The sequence below is a fragment of the Salmo salar genome, chromosome 02 (genome assembly GCF_965601325.2).
Source record: "Salmo salar chromosome 02, fSalSal1, whole genome shotgun sequence".
NCBI lineage: Eukaryota > Metazoa > Chordata > Actinopteri > Salmoniformes > Salmonidae > Salmo > Salmo salar.
In genome coordinates, this window is record NC_138292.1 from 33,175,430 (window position 1) to 33,191,920 (window position 16,491).

General features: G+C 46.4%; 2 protein-coding genes across 2 annotated transcripts; one reads left to right on the forward strand and one right to left on the reverse strand.

Moving 5' to 3' along the window:
- The first annotated feature begins 1,269 nt into the window (after positions 1 to 1,269).
- On the forward strand, positions 1,270 to 3,500 carry LOC106580162 (ras-related and estrogen-regulated growth inhibitor-like protein). Its single transcript, XM_014160917.3, has 4 exons — positions 1,270 to 1,453; positions 1,736 to 1,789; positions 1,886 to 1,962; positions 2,080 to 3,500. The coding sequence occupies exons 1-4, from the start codon at positions 1,339 to 1,341 to the stop codon at positions 2,470 to 2,472; spliced, it is 639 nt and encodes a 212-aa protein (XP_014016392.2). The 5' UTR covers positions 1,270 to 1,338; the 3' UTR covers positions 2,473 to 3,500.
- LOC145860905 (uncharacterized) lies at positions 3,302 to 16,197 on the reverse strand. The gene is made up of 8 exons (XM_082962045.1): positions 16,062 to 16,197; positions 15,258 to 15,303; positions 14,966 to 15,164; positions 14,704 to 14,786; positions 13,978 to 14,215; positions 12,766 to 12,947; positions 8,341 to 8,607; positions 3,302 to 8,009 (listed from the first exon to the last, which is right to left on the reverse strand). Exons 2-8 carry the CDS (start codon positions 15,285 to 15,287, stop codon positions 3,936 to 3,938), a joined length of 5,073 nt encoding a protein of 1,690 aa, XP_082818171.1. The 5' UTR covers positions 15,288 to 15,303; positions 16,062 to 16,197; the 3' UTR covers positions 3,302 to 3,935.
- Between the last annotated feature and the right edge of the window lie 294 nt (positions 16,198 to 16,491).

The window sequence follows — 16,491 nt, forward strand, 5'->3', positions numbered from 1 at the left end:
ACTGCGAGGACGATCAAATCAAATGTATTTATATAGCCCTTCTTACATCAGCGGATATCACAAAGTGCTGTACAGAAACCCAGCCTAAAACCCCAAACAGCAAGCAATGCAGGTGTAGAAGCACGGTGGCTAGGAAAAACTCCCTAGAAAGGCCAGAACCTAGGAAGAAACCTAGAGAGGAACCAGGCTATGAGGGGTGGCCAGTCCTCTTCTGGCTGTGCCGGGTGGAGATTATAACAGCAGTCTGCGCTGTCTTAGGGTCTCACAGTACGGACATTGCAATTAATTGCCCTGGCCACATCTTCAGTCCTCATGCCTACTTGCAGCATGTCTAAGGCATGTTCACACAGATGAGCAGGGACCCTGGGAATCTTTATTTTTGTGTTTTTCAGAGTCAGTAGAAAGGCCTCTTTAGTGTCCTACGTTTTCATAACTGTGACCTTAATTGCCTACCATCTGTAAGCTGTTAGTGTCTTAACGACCATTCCACAGGTGCATGTTCATTAATTGTTTATGGTTCATTGAACAAGCTTGGGAAACTGTTTAAACCCTTTACAATGAAGATCTGTGAATTTATTTGCATTTTTACAAATTATCTTTGAAAGACAGGGTCCTGAAAAGGGGACGTTTCTTTTTTCTGAGTTTATATAAAATATTCTATGTATGCCTGTGTTTCGAACGTACTTAAATTGGCCTAGATGAAAGGTGCACTGCATGAGAATAAGGCAGCCAAAGATTAAACCAGTGGTCTTGGCGATGCTGATACAACGCCACCAGATGGCGCCTGAGTAAAAGCACACTGATCAGGGGTGAACAACTTCTGGCTGTCCTCGAGGGCTGCGTTCTTGATGGTTTTTGATTTTCCCTTAACTGATAAATTAAAATCACTGATTCCCCAGGGTGTGTACTATCTGTCAATGGTGTGTGCAGTGCACACATTTGCCCTCCCAAAGTTAAAGCAGTCTAAAATTATCAAAATGTTTATAAAATGATTTGGTTAGTGATTCATATTTCTTTGACATGTTCATATTTTCAGTAGGTTTGTGTAGAGGGGATTTACCAATAGATCAAAGTAATGAAAAATGTTGAATGAAAGATTTAAACCAACCTGAAAAAGTTATTTCAATTATCACAAGAATTTCATGATCACATAACAGCCCTATCAAATGAATCAGAGTTGTGACCCAGCCCACTTAAACAGGCTATCTTCTCATTGGTTCATAAATGGCTCCACCTATCCTCCAGCTCTGCAAACTGTATATATTTATTGTCACTGTACAGTACCCTATATTAAAACAGGGTAATTAAAAGAGCATTTTGAAGCATAATCCATTCCAAATGGTTGTCCAAGTCAAACCTAGCTCGCATCACTGCAGCAAGACAATTGAGGGAACTCAGCAAAAAGTGGAAGCTAATATCTTATTACTTGGGGCTGAAAATGTAGGGAAATCAGGTAAGAATGTGTTCTTGTCTTTGTGTTTAATATGCACCTTGCAATGTTCACAGAGAGGTATTTTCAACAGTTAACGAGTTATCATGTGCTTTGCCATCCTTCACTCAACGGGCATTCAATGTGAAGCATGAGCAGGAATCTGGAGTATCTGATCTAACGGAAGGCCTACCTACCAACTGCATATTAGGGAATTTATTTCCAGTGACAATGTACACTCAAAGTTTGTACAAGCCATTAAAATACATTTTGATTTAACTGTACACAACTTTTTGTCTTTTCCAGCGCTCACCGTCCGATTTATTACCAGAAGATTTATTGGCGAGTACGGTGAAATAGGTTAGCCTGCCAAATGAGTACATACATATTGTGCGCAATGCTGACTATTTAATACATTATGATGTTTTTGATTTAATTCATATGTGTCTCCGTCAGAATCAATTTACAGTCATATTGACACAGTTGACGGGAGGGAAATATCCTTCAACATATGGGACTCGCTCTACCCACAGGTAAACACTCTTGGACTACCCAAATGTCGCCATTTATCATTACGCATTTGCCATTGGCAAATGTTTGTCATCTAGCCATAGTGACCACTCATATGTCATGTTTTTATGTGTTTTTAGGACAGTGCAATAACTGAGTCGATAAGTGAGAAACAGCTTCAATGGGCAGACGGCGTGATACTGGTATACAGCATATGCGACCGCTCCAGCTTCAAGGTAGTGCGTCAACAAGTGCAGCGCATCCGCCACGCCAGTAGGAAGATGTCTGCAACAGCGCCCATCATCATTGTTGGAAACAAACGCGATTTGCAGCACCGACGGACAGTCTCAAGTGAGGAGGGCCGACTCCTCACAGCGATATCCGCAGCTGAAACATACCACGGTGTTTTGCTTGTGTTCCATGGACTGATAGATCTAATCAAAGAGTCGAGAGCTCTGCGGAAAGGTGCCGCGGGTATTAAAAGTATAGTGAGAAGCATGTCAACTGTATTCGGGAAGAAACGTGCAGAGTAATCTACCACAGGATAGGCTACATTATGCGCAATGGGATTTGGATAGTCAGAACATGTAGGTATGCTACGCGGTTGGCCAATGCAGGCTTTGAGGCGCAATTGAGAAAAATGGTCTATGGCAGGTTGTAGTCCAACAGCAGGTGCGTTCTAACAACTTCAACAGGTTTTGATAGGGAACTTAATTGGGACGTTTTTAAGAGAGGAGAAATTGGTTCTCTTGTAGAGTTACACAAAAGTTTGAATTGCAGATGGAAGCAGTCAATCAATAATTTATTCTACTTTTTGAAGTTGAAAAGTAGGTATACAGTACGGTAGATAAACTATATGAGAAATCATGTGCGCTTCCATCCTTCACTCAATATGTATTCAATGTGAAGCATGAGCAGGAATGTGGAGTAGCTGACCTCTGACAATACTGTTGATCTGATGGAAGTCCTACCCATTGCCAATTGTTAGGGAATTTATTTTCAGTGACAATGTACACTCAAAGTTTGTAAAATGTTGAAGGCTTGATGTGTGTATAATCAGCAATGCAAAACAGCAAACAATTACATTTCAGTATTATACTTTATCTGAAAACGAACAACTTTAAACTTAGTAATTCTATGTTTCAAGTTCTAGCAGACTTGATGCTTATATGTGCTGTGCACACGTTTGTTGAGAATTGTAAATAAATAAATGAATATATTGAAATGTGGATAAAACTATTTCATTTCTGTGTAATAAATCTTGGGGAAAAGTTATATGTTGTAATTTTAATGTTTGTACAATGCATGAAACCGGAATGGGTTAATCTGGGAAAGTACATGTATGAGCTGAATACTGTACTGTAGATGGGGAAATGACACTTTATTTCACTCTTCATAACCTCAATACATTTCACATCAGCAATACAAATGTTATTTATTTATTGAATACAACCAATGTTATGTTGATGTATACTGTAGGACAATCTAAATGTGTCATGTATTATATGTTATGAAATATTAAATGTTATGAAATTGCAATAAAGACACATTTTCTACTGTCTATTCGATGCTCATTCCTCAACACATTCAACTTCCTTCCATCATCCATATTTAGGCCAATCAATCCAGACTTTACCTTTAATCATGACAAGCTTTGTTTCTCACGGCTACTTTGGGAAACAGAAAACAGAATGCGACATCAGGTTAGCACGTCATTTAAGAATAGTTAGGTCTAATATATAATGGGGTACAAGGTGTATAATGTCACATGATGCTCAGGAAACCAAAACAAATTTGGGTTGGTGTCTGTACATGAAGTAGAGCGGCTGAATCTTTCAGTCACATACATTGACACATTTTGTATTACAATGGATTTATCACAGATTATGTCTGCTGAACTATGGTCCTCCTATGTGTACCCACAAACTAAAATCAACTAATAAGTCTTACACCTGGGCCTTCAAAGGGGCCCCATTTCTAGGACACTGGTGACTTCTTAGTGCTCTGTGGCCTCCACCGCGGGTATTTCGGCCTCTTCTATATCGGCCTTTTCTGAGTGCCCAGGGTTCAGGTACTGCAGAATGGGGTCTAGGAGGACCTCGACAGCCCAGGAACGGCGATGCACGGCGTTGGTGTCTAACTCCTCCAGGTTGTCCTGCATCTGGCTGCCCTGGAGGACATTGTGTGGGTTGTCCGGGGTTAGCCGGGGGGCTGGAGCATTGCCTCCACTGGATGAGCTCCTGCGGGAGCGGATTGACAGGCTTTTGTGTCTGAGTGGGCTGCTGTCTCCTTCATCAGAGTAATACTCAGGGGTCTCCACCTCAGGCACAACAGCACTGGACGAGCTCCTGCGGGAGCGGGGAGACAAGCTCTGGCGTCTGGGTGGGCTCTCATCACTTAACTGTGCATTCTTCTCTGTGGTCTCCACCTCGGGTATTACGATCTCGTCTGAGGATGGTTCGGAGCTCAGGTACTGGAGGATGGGGCCAAGGAGGACCTCGGCAGCAAAGGATCGGCGGTGCAAAGCACTGGTAGAAGAGACCTCCAGGATGTCGAACTCCACAGAGAGAGGCTGGTCATTCGTCATCTGGCTGCCCTGGTGGACGTTGGATGGGTTGCCAGCACTTGATGAGCTTCTGCGGGATTGGACAGACAGGCTCTTGCATCTGGGTGGGCTCTCGTCTCTGACTTCTGTGTTCTCGGTGTTGTCCACCTCGGGTACAACAGGATCCTCTAAGGGTGGCTCAGAGCTAATGTACTGGAGGATGGAACCTTGGAGGACCTCGGCAGCCGAGGAGGGGCGACGCACGGTGCTGGTAGAAGGAAGCTCTAGGGGGTCCAGCTCCAGAGAGAGAGGCTGGTCGTCTGGCTTCTGGCTGCCCTGGCGAGAGAGAGGTTGGTCGTCTGGCTTCTGGCTGCCCCGGCGAGAGAGGGGCTGGACATCCGGGTTACCAGCACTTGATGAGCTTCTGTGAGCGCCAGCAGACAGGCTGTTGCGTCTGGATGGGCTCACGTCTCTTGCATCTGAGTAGTACTCAGTGCTCTCGCCCTCGAGTGCAACGGCCTCATCTGAGACTTTCTCAGGACTCTGGTCCTCAGTGGTCTCCACCTCGGGTGCAACGGCACTGTACGAGCTCCAGCGGGAGCGAGCAGACAGGCTCTTGGGTCTTGGTGGGCTCTCGTCTCTGGCTTCTGTTTGGCTCTCTGTGGTCTCCACCTTGGTAATAATAGTCTCGTCTGAGGGTGGCTCAGAGCTCAGGTACTGGAGGATGGGGCCAAGGAGGACCTCGGCAGCCAAGGATTGGCGGCGCAAAGCACTGGTAGAAGAGACCTCCAGGATGTCGAACTCCACAGAGAGAGGCTGGTCATTCCGCATCTGGCTGCCCTGGCAGACGTTGGATGGGTTGCCAGCACTTGTTGAGCTTCTGCGGGAGCGGACAGACAGGCTCTTGTATCTGGGTGGGCTCTCATCTCTAGCTTCTGTGTGGATCTCGGTGGTCACCACCTCGGGTACAACAGGCTCATCTGAGGGTGGCTCAGAGCTAATGTACTGGAGGATGGAACCTAGGAGGACCTCGGAAGCTGAGGAAGGGTGCAGCACGGTGGTTGTAGAAGGGACCTGCAGGGGGTCTAGCTCCAGAGAGAGAGGCTGATCGTCTGGCTTCTGGCTGCCCCAGCGAGAGAGAAGCTGGTCATCTGGCTTCTGGCTGCCCCGGTTAGAGAGAGGCTGGTCATCCGGGTTGCCAGCATTTGATGAGCTTCTGCTGGAGCGGGCAGAGAGGCTCTTGCGTCTGGATGGGCTCTCGTCTCTTGCGTCTGAGTAGTACTCAGTGCTCTCCACCTCGAAAGCAATGACCTCATCTGAGACTTGCTCAGGTCTCAGGCCCTCAATGGTCTCCACCTCGGGTGCAACAACACTGGACGAGCTCAGACGAGACCGGGCAGACAGGCTCTTGCATCTAGGTGGGCTCATGTCTCTTGCATCTGAGTAGTACTCAGTGCTCTCCCCCTCAAGTGCAACGGCCTCATCTGAGACTTTCTCAGGACTCTGGTCCTCAGTGGTCTCCACCTCGGGTGCAACGGCACTGTACGAGCTCCAGCGGGAGCGAGCAGACAGGCTCTTGGGTCTTGGTGGGCTCTCGTCTCTGGCTTCTGTTTGGTTCTCTGTGGTCTCCACCTTGGTAATAATAGTCTCGTCTGAGGGTGGCTCAGAGCTCAGGTACTGGAGGATGGGGCCAAGGAGGACCTCAGCAGCCAAGGAGTGGCGGCGCAAAGCACTGGTAGAAGAGACCTCCAGGTTGTCGAACTCCACAGAGAGAGGCTGGTCATTCCGCATCTGGCTGCCCTGGCAGACATTGGATGGGTTGCCAGCACTTGTTGAGCTTCTGCGGGAGCAGACAGACAGGCTCTTGTATCTGGGTGGGCTCTCGTCTCTGGCTTCTGTGTGGATCTCGGTGGTCACCACCTTGGGTACAACAGGCTCATCTGAGGGTGGCTCAGAGCTAATGTACTGGAGGATGGAACCTAGGAGGACCTCGGAAGCTGAGGAGAGGTGAAGCACGGTGGTTGTAGAAGGGACCTGCAAGGGGTCTAGCTCCAGAGAGAGAGGCTGATTGTCTGGCTTCTGGCTGCCCCACCGAGAAAGAGGCTGGTCATCTGGCTTCTGGCTGCCCCGGTTAGAGAGAGGCTGGTCATCCGGGTTGCCAGCATTTGATGAGCTTCTGCGGGAGTGGGCAGACAGGCTCTTGCGTCTGGATGGGCTCTCGTCTCTTGCGTCTGAGTAGTACTCAGTGCTCTCCACCTCGAAATAAATGACCTCATCTGAGACTTGCTCAGGTCTCAGGCCCTCAATGGTCTCCACCTCGGGTGCAACAACACTGGATGAACTCCGACGGGACCGGGCAGACAGGCTCTTGCATCTGGGTGGGCTCATGTCTCTTGCATCTGAGTAGGACTCAGTGCTCTCCCCCTCGAGTGCAACGGCCTGATCTGAGACTTTCTCAGGACTCTGGTCCTCAGTGGTCTCCACCTCGGGTGCAGCGGCACTGTACGAGCGCCAGCGGGAGCGAGCAGACAGGCTCTTGGGTCTTGGTGGGCTCTCGTCTCTGGCTTTTGTGTAGTTCTCTGTGGTCTCCTCCTCGGGTTTAATGGTCTCATCTGAGCGTGGCTCAGAGCTCAAGTACTGGAGGATGGAGCCAAGGAGGACCTCGGCAGCCGAGGAGGGGCGATGCACGGTGCTGGTCGAAGGAAGCTCCAGGGGGTCCAGTTCCAAAGAGAAAGGTTGGTCGGCCTGTTTCTGGCTGCCCCGGCGAGAGAGAGACTGGTCATCCGGGTTGCCAGCACTTGATGAGCTTCTTTGTGAGCGGGCAGACAGGCTCTGGTGTCTGGGTAGGCTCTCGTCTCTTGTGTCTGCATGGAACTTGGTGGTCTCCACCTCAGGTATAACAGTCTCATCTGACAGTTGCTCAGGGCTCAGGTACTGAATGATGGGGGCTAAGAGGAACTCGATGGCTGAGGAGCGGCGACACACAGTGCTGTCCAGCTCCACAAAGAGAGGCTGGTCTTCCTGCTTCTGGCTGCCCCGGCGAGAGAGAGGTTGGTCGTCAGGCTTCTGGCTGCCCTGGCGAGAAAGAGGCTGGTCATCAGGCTTCTGGCTGCCCTGGCGAGAGAGAGACTGGTCATCGTCATTGGCTGGGTTGGCCGGGGCTGGGCCGGGGACTGGGCTGGGGTCTGGGGGATTGATGCCGCTGGATGAGCCCCTGCGTACTGAAGACCGACGACACGCAGCAATGGTGGAAGGGAGATCCTGGTTCTTGAGCTCCAGAGAAAGAGTCTGGTCATCCTGCTTCTGGCTACCACGGCTGCCGTTGGGCGATTTGGCTGAGGCTGGACTGGGGGCACTGGTTGAGCCCGTTTGGGAGCGGGCATACGAGCTCTTGCGTTTGTGTGGGCGGCCGTCCATGGCTTTGAGAAAGAGGCTACTGTCAGAACTGCGGCAAGTGGTGTCAGAGGACATGGATTCCTGCTGGTTGAGGAAGCCCTCCACATCCTGATCACTTGGCTGCTGGAGCTGAGACAGAGACAGAGATAGAGAAAGAAAGAGAGACAGAGAAAGAAAGAGAGACAGAGAGACAGAGAGACAGAGAGAGAAAGAGAGACAGAGAAAGAAAGAGAGACAGAGACAGAGACAGAGACAAAGAAAGAGAGAGAGAAAAAGACAGAGAGAGAAAGCGACCGAGATAAAAGGTGGGGGTACACAGGGGATTAAGACTATTGGGAATATACATAGAGAGAGACATATAAGGGCAAATAAAGGAGCGATTAGACGAGGGGAGTTGATACAATGAGGAAGGTTAAATAACCTAGTAAGGAAGGGTGCAACTAAAATCTAGAATGCTCACCATGTTGTAGAGAGGGGTGTTGTTGACCAGCAGCTGCAGTAGGATCTTGCCCAGCTGCTGCAGGTCGGCCACCACAAGCTGCACCTGAGCAGGCAGTCCCAGCAGCTGATTGATGGGTCCCAGTTCAGCCAGGACCCGGACCTGGGCCTTCAGCTGGTCCAGGGCCAGCCTCCTCATGGCCTCCAGACGCAACACCTGGGACACGTAGAACAGCTGTAGCATCTGGAGCATAGAGCCCACCACCTCCAGCAGCCTGCTCAGGCCCATCTGATGATACAATGATAAGGCACTTAGCTGAAGACTTACAAACTTATAATGGCAGTTATATGAATTGAATCAGTCTTTGGGGAAATTGTTGAAGGACCCTTTAAATCATTTTCTCGACACTATTTGTGAAGTTGAAAAAACAAACATGACAAACTGACAGCTACTGTAAAACTGGTCATTATCCCATAAAAAACAATCAATGTCCATCCACTGCCAAGAGGATGTCATCTGACCTGGAGGACACTTGAATATGACCACTGTTGAAATGCCTCATTCTTTATACGTCTGTTCTCTTCTGTATTATAAGATCTGACATATCCCATCACTTGGCTCGATGTGGGTGCGAAAAAATGCCTGGCAGCGTATCTTGTTTACCCGCAGCAGTAACGTGGAACTAAACTCAGCAAAACGTCCCTTTTTCTGGACCCTGTCTTTCAAAGATAATAATCGTAAATATCCAAACATCTTCACAGATCTTCATTGTAAAGGGTTTTAACACTGTTCCCCATGCTTGTTCAATGAACCATAAACAATTAATGAACATGCACCTGTGGAACGGTCGTTAAGACACTAACAGCTTGCAGACGATAGGCAATTAAGGTCACAGTTATGAAAACTTAAGACACTAAAGAGGCCTTTCTACTGACTCTGAAAAATACCAAAAGAAAGATGCCCAGGTTCCCTGCTCATCTGCATGAACGTGCCTTAGGCATACTGCAAGGAGGCATGAGGACTGCAGATGTGGCCAGGGCAGTAAATTGCAATGTCCGTACTTTGAGACACCCAAGACAGCGCTACAGGGAGACAGGACGGGCAGCTGATCGTCCTTGCAGTGGCAGACCATGTGTAACAACACCTGCACAGGATTGGTACATCCGAACATCACACCTGCGGGACAGCTACAGGATGGCAAGCCCGGATCTCAATCTCATTGAGCACGTCTGGGACAGGTTGGATCGGAGGGTGAGGGCTAGGGCCTTGGTGGAAGAGTGGGGTAACATCGTACAGCAAGAACTGGCAAATCTGGTGCAGTCCATGAGGAGGAGATGCACTGCAGTACTTAATGCAGCTGGTGGCCACACCAGATACTGACTGTTACTTTTGATTTTGACCCCCCTTTGTTCAGGGACACATTATTCAATTTCTGTTAGTCACATGTCTGTGGAACTTGTTCAGTTTATGTCTCAGTTGTTGAATCTTGTTATGTTCATACACATATTTACACATGTTAAGTTTGCTGAAAATGAACGCAGTTGACTGTGAGAGAACGTTTCTTTTTCAGCTGAGTTTAGAAGCAGATCAAATCACACCATCCTCCAGGCTTTTATACATGTGAGCTTGTGGTATGGATCAACAGCTCCAGATAGGCAAACACGTTTTACCAAGTCTCTAGAACTAGGCCAAAAGTCCCCCAGTTTTGGTGGGGAAGACAAAAAGAGGTGGAAGAGGTATTTGGGTCAGCTAAGTGACACGCAATCCCCTTCTGTTTCTGCTGTGTGAAACCAAACAAAGGATTCTGGTGAGGGGGCAGGACACTGGCCCACAGTAGCCTGGGGACAGACTCAGGGCAAACGTAACAATGCAGCATGGTACCCGCTGCCAAATTTCATCGATGTAGGACATCTGAGGACACCACCACACACACACACACACACACACACACACACACACACACACACACACACACACACACACACACACACACACACACACACACACACACACACACACACACACACAAACGCTCTCTCACACACACACACGTTTCTCTCCCAGTGCCTCAGTCTCTATGGGAGAGTGTGCAGGAGCATTAATGAGGGTGTTTGTCTGATGAGGCCGACCCTCATTGGTGGGCTTTCAGCACCAGCCTATTCTCCTCTCTCTCCAGCCAGCAGCCTGCAGCAGCAGTTAGGGTCATTTAGCACCAATTACCCCTGAATCAAATTCTGGGAAAAATGTGGCTCAGGTCGTTCCTTCACAGCACATTACATGAGGTTCAAGCAAAGAGACTGCTGGAAACCCTATAGTTGTAAGGTTGTTTTTTTTTGTTGAAATTGCTTTGACACTTTACCAAACTGTAAAATTCTAATCCTTACAAATGTGATGTGGTTTATTACAATGTGCTGTAAAAAAGAGAAATAAAGGAAAAAAATACAATCTCTCTATGAAAGTTCATTCAACAGTTCCTAGTGTTACTGTTTATTATTATATTTTTCTATTCAGTAACTACTTTGACAGCTTCACTATAAACCCAATTTGAGTTCAGAGAACCGTAAACCTAAAAATGAATGTGTTATAAAACAATCCATTGAAATTCTAGTAGTTATTCTTCTCAATGTTCATCCTCTTTCCTAAAATCCTCCTTGAGGTGACCCATATAGTGACCCTGTTATTGAAAATATCCCCCAATTTCAACTGACCTAAACCCAGTTTTAGCTTCATAAAACAACAAGTCTCACAATGAATTCATTTCTAAACATACCACCATACTGTTTTTTGTTAGTTTCCACAACTCTTGCTTTCAGAGAGCTGTGTATGTTTACAGTCTGTGTCACGTCCTGACCAGTAAAGAGGTTATTTGTTATTGTAGTTTGGTCAGGACGTGGCAGGGGGTGTTTGTTTAATGTGTTTCGGGGTTTGTTGGGCAATTTTCTATGTTAGTCTATTTCTATGTCTGTGTCTAGTTTATCTATTTCTATGCTTAGTTTATTGGTTTGACCTTCAATTGGAGGCAGCTGTTTCTCGTTGCCTCTAATTGAAGGTCCTATTTAGTAGGGGTGTTTTTTCATGGGTTTTTGTGGGTAGTTATTCCTGGTATAGTGTTGTGCCTTACAGGACTGTTAGCGTCTTCGTCATTGTTTGTTATTTTGTTTTTCTGTGTTCACGTTTTCTTATCAATAAATAAGAAGATGAGTTTACACATTCCCGCTGCGCCTTCATCCCATCTTTACGACGATCGTGACAGTCTGTGTCTTATCGGTCCATCAAAGTCTTGCCCCCCAGCTCTCGGATCTCCTCATCGCTCTGTGTGTTTGTCTGTCTGGGTTTATGCTGCAGGGGCAGTGGTAGGCTCAAAACCTCACGTAGGCCAAATCCCACAGGGACCATTCTCAGGACGGGAGGTAGCTTAGTGGTTAGAGCGTTGGGCCAGTAACCGAAAGGTTTCTGGATCGAATCCCTGAGCTGACAAGGTAAAAATCTGTTGTTCTCCTAATGAACTCGGCAGTTAACCCACTTTTCCCTGTTAGGCTGTCATTGTTAATAGGAATTTGTTCTTGTCTCATAATCTCTCTGTCCCTTCCTTCTGTCCTAAGCCATAAAGTCTGCTATAGCCCCAGGAGATTTGAGTCTGTTACATCTTAATGATGGATCTATGTGCTCAGAAATCTGTGCCTGGGTAAGGGTAATACTGAGCCCCAGCCCTCTGCCCATGTAGACAGGAAATGCAGGGAGTGCCCTAGAGCCTTCACAGAGAGCACTGACCATGTCTCTGGGCACGTAGCCTGCTTCTATTTACCCCAAACCCAATAAAGGCAGACAGAGACAGCAGAGGATGTTGTGGTGACTAGACAGCCTCCCGAGGGACCAAGCATCAAGTGATTACAGAGGAGGTCAACAAAGAGCAGCTGAGGTGCTGCCTGAAAATGCTCTGTTTTATTCATCCATTTAAAGTTATTTTGTTGTTTTGTTATTTTATTATTACATTGTTATTATCATTATGTTACACTTTTAGTATAAATTATTATGTTGTCTGAATGTTAGACTATTTTAACGGTACATCTAAATGTCTTTAATACCTTGTTTGATTTTGTGCTGTACCCTGATTGAGTAAGGAGGAGGCGGTATAGTCTATCATGATGGATGAGATGTCTGACAGATATGAGGAATAGATGGGTGTGTGGAGGAAAACGAGAAGGAAGAGAAAGGTGTAAAATAAACACAGGAGAGTGAGACACGGACGGTGGCTAAGGATAGGTTGTTTAGATGAATGAGAGTGGAGAGTGTGAGAAAGGACGAAGAGGAGAGAGCAGATTGACCTGGGCTAGGATGTGATTAAGTGTAAAGCAAGAGGCCTGTAGTTGAGACTACAGGGGACGAAAGCAGACAAAGGTTTGTTTTAGGGACACAACCATAGAGAGGGTTCTAGGTGATTCTCACCCTGTCGGTAGCATCCTGCAGCATCCCCATGGCCCGCTCCAGCCTGTTTCTGAGCTTCAGCAGGCGGTGGTACAGCTGCAGGCTCAGACAGAGCAGGAGGCCTCGGAACCGCGTCCTCAACCCAGGCTCATCCTCCCCATCTTCGTCCTCATACTGCTGTGTCCTCCTCTCCCACTCCAGGCCTGGGGAACACACAGAGGCAAGTCAAAAGACAAATATGGCGTGGTCAACTCAACAGAAAGATGTAGATGTGTCTTTGTTGCCAAAACCTGCCCTCGTAACTGTAGTGTCCAATATTTGAAGCTGACTGGACATAGCCGTATAGACAGAGCGAGGTGTTAGTACTTCCCACCGGGCACACACTGGTTGAATCAACGTTGTTTACACGTCATTTCAATGAAATGACGAATGTGGAGTAGACGTTGAATTGACGTCTGTGCCCAGTGGGTTACTAGTAGTTTGGTTGTATTTGCACGGTAGGCTGTGTCATTTCTTTCACACAGACGTCACAACTCCTATCACCCCTTCCAAACACCTCTTCCCACACACACAGAGCGTTATCAGTGTGACACACTGTCTGATAAAAACAGTCTATGCACTCTACAATTACACACCATCATCTAAAAACATGCTTGATTGTTTACAAGTTGACGAATGATGAAAGGAAATTGAATTTCCAAGCACACTTTATATTTCAAGTGAGGATATGAGTCAGTATGATTTGATAATGTACTGCAATATTACCAAGACAACAGTGCATCACATCAATCTGGTTTTCATGTTGATTTGATCTCCTTTACAGACCGCAGGATATCAATTATACTCTATTTTAATGAGTTATTTATTATATTTTTCCTATGATTAAAATATTTACAAAACAACACAATAGAAAGATTTGAAAATACGTTTTTATTCTCAAGTCTGTTGTTATGGATATCATTGTGTATTAGAACAGCCTCAAAGCAAATTAGTAGGGACATTATCAACCACTTGAAGAGCATTAACGCCCCCCTGTGGTAAAGTTCAGAAAGACGCAATAGGATGACCATTCAGATTGTGGTGTACACTGTATACTGTAACCTGACTTTAGACCAAAGACCTCATAAAGCATTCATGAATACACTTAAGCGGAAAGACAGCCTCCCAATCCACCATTCGGCAAAGACTGTGTAAAGTGCACTAGCCCCTCCACTACCCTCCACCCAAACTCACGCAGTGTAGCCGTCAGGGGCATGTACTTGGCCATGGCCTCCTCTGAGCGTGTGAGGATGTCGTCCAGGCCCAAGGTGGCCATCTGACCCAGCTGTGACTCCTGCAGAGCCAGGAGGTAGTACCAGGTGGCATCGGTCAGCTTGTCCCAGCGCCCCTGCATCCCGTCCAGCTCGTCATTCACACGCAGCTGCACGTCATCCAGGGCCAGGAAAAAGGCATCCTTCAGGCTACCCAATACCTGTGTGGAGGATGGGGGGTGGAGGAGAGGAGGGTTGAAGGGAATAGGGTGATAAAGAAGTAGCAGGGTGTTGAGATAATGAAAGAAGTGAAAGATGGCGAGTGAAGAAAAAGGGGGAGGTGGGAGTGGTAGAATAGTTGTAGATGATAAGGCAGAAAGAAAGGGAGAGAGACAATTTGTAATTTAGAAAAGGGGAGAAATAATCAGTCAGAGCAATAGTAGGATATTATAAATGGAATCCATCCAACATGACTGATGGTCAGTAGCAGTATCCTTCCACATAGTCTAACGTCATTAAAACTCAATGTCAATGTCAACTATTGAAACTCTGGTAATGCATCTAATAGACTATAAAGTGGTGTGAAAGGTCAGTTAATGCTGGAACAATCAGAATGTGTCTACTATAACAGACCAGTCAGTCAGGCTCACACACTGCATCATCACCCACTGGGCCAGGCAGAACAGAAACAGAGAGAGAAGACACCCACCTCCTCTGTAGACTGGTGCAGGACGGGAAAGTTCTTTTCCAGCTGGTCCAAGCCCATACAAGCATAGTTATTGACGACCTCAACTGCAATATGGAGGAGGGAAGCAATGGTGAGGGATGAGAACCAAAAGCTATTTGATGGCAGCGGTGGCATTCATGTTAAAGTTATTTACATTTGACATTTTATATTTGATGGCAGATGAGAGTTATAAGGCAATAGGGTAGAATCAATCAGTAAAGTTTTCAGTATTCAGTGGACTTACTCTGGGGCTCCAGACTAAGTAGGAGGGGGGTGGCACGGAGAATGGCAGCCTGGGACACATTACGCACCCCAATCTCAGCCACGCCCCCCACCACACCCAGGAGCGGGTAACGGCCCTTTACGTCCGTGTAAACTGAAACAACAGATTTCAGGGCAGAGTCGAAGAGCGGCAGACTAGCCAGCCGTTGCACGGCGTTGGCCTGGAGAAAGGAGGAGAGCCAAGAGAACAATTTACTCCCTTGGAATCAAACGTTTAACCCCTGGTTATTGTTTTTATATATTTTCCAGCCCACCTCAATGTGATGATTATTTGTGTACGACATGTCTTTTTCACCAATCCTGTAAAACAGAATATGTAGAAAGAGTGAATTACCTTAGTGACTGTCAGGCAAACACCTCATAGGGACACAGGGAGCAAAGCAGAATACCCCAAGCGCTCTTTCCCACATCTGTTCCATAATGACTTCCTTATCTTGAATCTAACATCCTGCTTACATGGTAATGTCAGCTGCTAGGGTGCCACAATGATAACAGCTGTTCTATGCTCCTAGCATGGAAATCTAGTTATCCCTTCAGTGGGTGCTGACCATACCCAAGGAGGATGACAGTGAACAATGGGAGTCATGAAAGGGAATGAACTGTTCAGAAGTGCTGTAATGAAGAAACAATTTCAAACCATTCTGTAATTAATTTAAGCAACAATAAGGAACTCAATAAATATTTACATAAACCAGAGGTCATCCATCCTTACATCAAAGTTTCAGTATGATCAAATATTACACCACAGCCTAGTGGTATTGACCAGAAACATGAACACAGAAAGCAGTTCTGCTCAGACTATCAAATTTAAAGGAATGTATTGAAAGACAAGACAATTATATGCTTGGAATAAGATCAAGTAAGCAGAGCTTTGGATATAATTACTGTCAATTATATATATAAAAACTACATGCCAACATAGGCTACCACTAACACCTTGTTGTAGCCCAGGCTAATGACTCCATCTGCCTCAAGATTGACCAACTAGGTAGCCTCGCCTAGGCAAATAAGAAAACATTTCTTGAAGGCTGATAAAAACAATGGAATAACATTCTTACCTCAGAAAAGTGTAGTTTTAAAGATTTGAAGTATAATACGAAATTTAACAAACTCTTCTCCAAGTTTTAATGCAGGTCTGGCTTGCACAACTTTCAATTCGGCCTATCAACTCCCGAGCTTCCAGAGCTGTTCAGCACCAAATAAGTATCGCTGCTGAAGTGCGCAGGTTATGACATCTTTGCAATTTGGAAAGGATGATCATGTGATTGAACTGCGAATCACAGTATAGCTCTCAGCAATTAGAGGAGCATATCAAATTGACAGATATGTTGCTTCTGCATTGATATTTCATGCATTAGGCTTTACTCCACCAGAAAAGCAGCCTCTGGATGTATTTTTGTTGTTGTTGCTTGTTTATAGCCTTGTACAGTTTGTTAAGTGCCAGCTTGTTATTTTTCTTGTTCTGTGGTGAAATGTCTACAACAGTCA

Bases quoted from the DNA above. Each gene is read 5' to 3' on its own strand.
- LOC106580162 (XM_014160917.3), top strand. From the start codon at position 1,339: ATGGTTGTCCAAGTCAAACCTAGCTCGCATCACTGCAGCAAGACAATT. The intron at 1,454-1,735 runs GTAAGAATGTGT...TGTCTTTTCCAG, and splicing joins TGAAAATGTAGGGAAATCAG to CGCTCACCGTCCGATTTATT. The intron at 1,963-2,079 runs GTAAACACTCTT...ATGTGTTTTTAG, and splicing joins GGGACTCGCTCTACCCACAG to GACAGTGCAATAACTGAGTC.
- LOC145860905 (XM_082962045.1), bottom strand. From the start codon at position 15,287: ATGTCGTACACAAATAATCATCACATTGAG. The intron at 15,165-15,257 runs GTGGGCTGGAAA...TCCTTTCTCCAG, and splicing joins CAAATAATCATCACATTGAG to GCCAACGCCGTGCAACGGCT. The intron at 14,216-14,703 runs GTGGGTGTCTTC...TCCTCCACACAG, and splicing joins TGCACCAGTCTACAGAGGAG to GTATTGGGTAGCCTGAAGGA.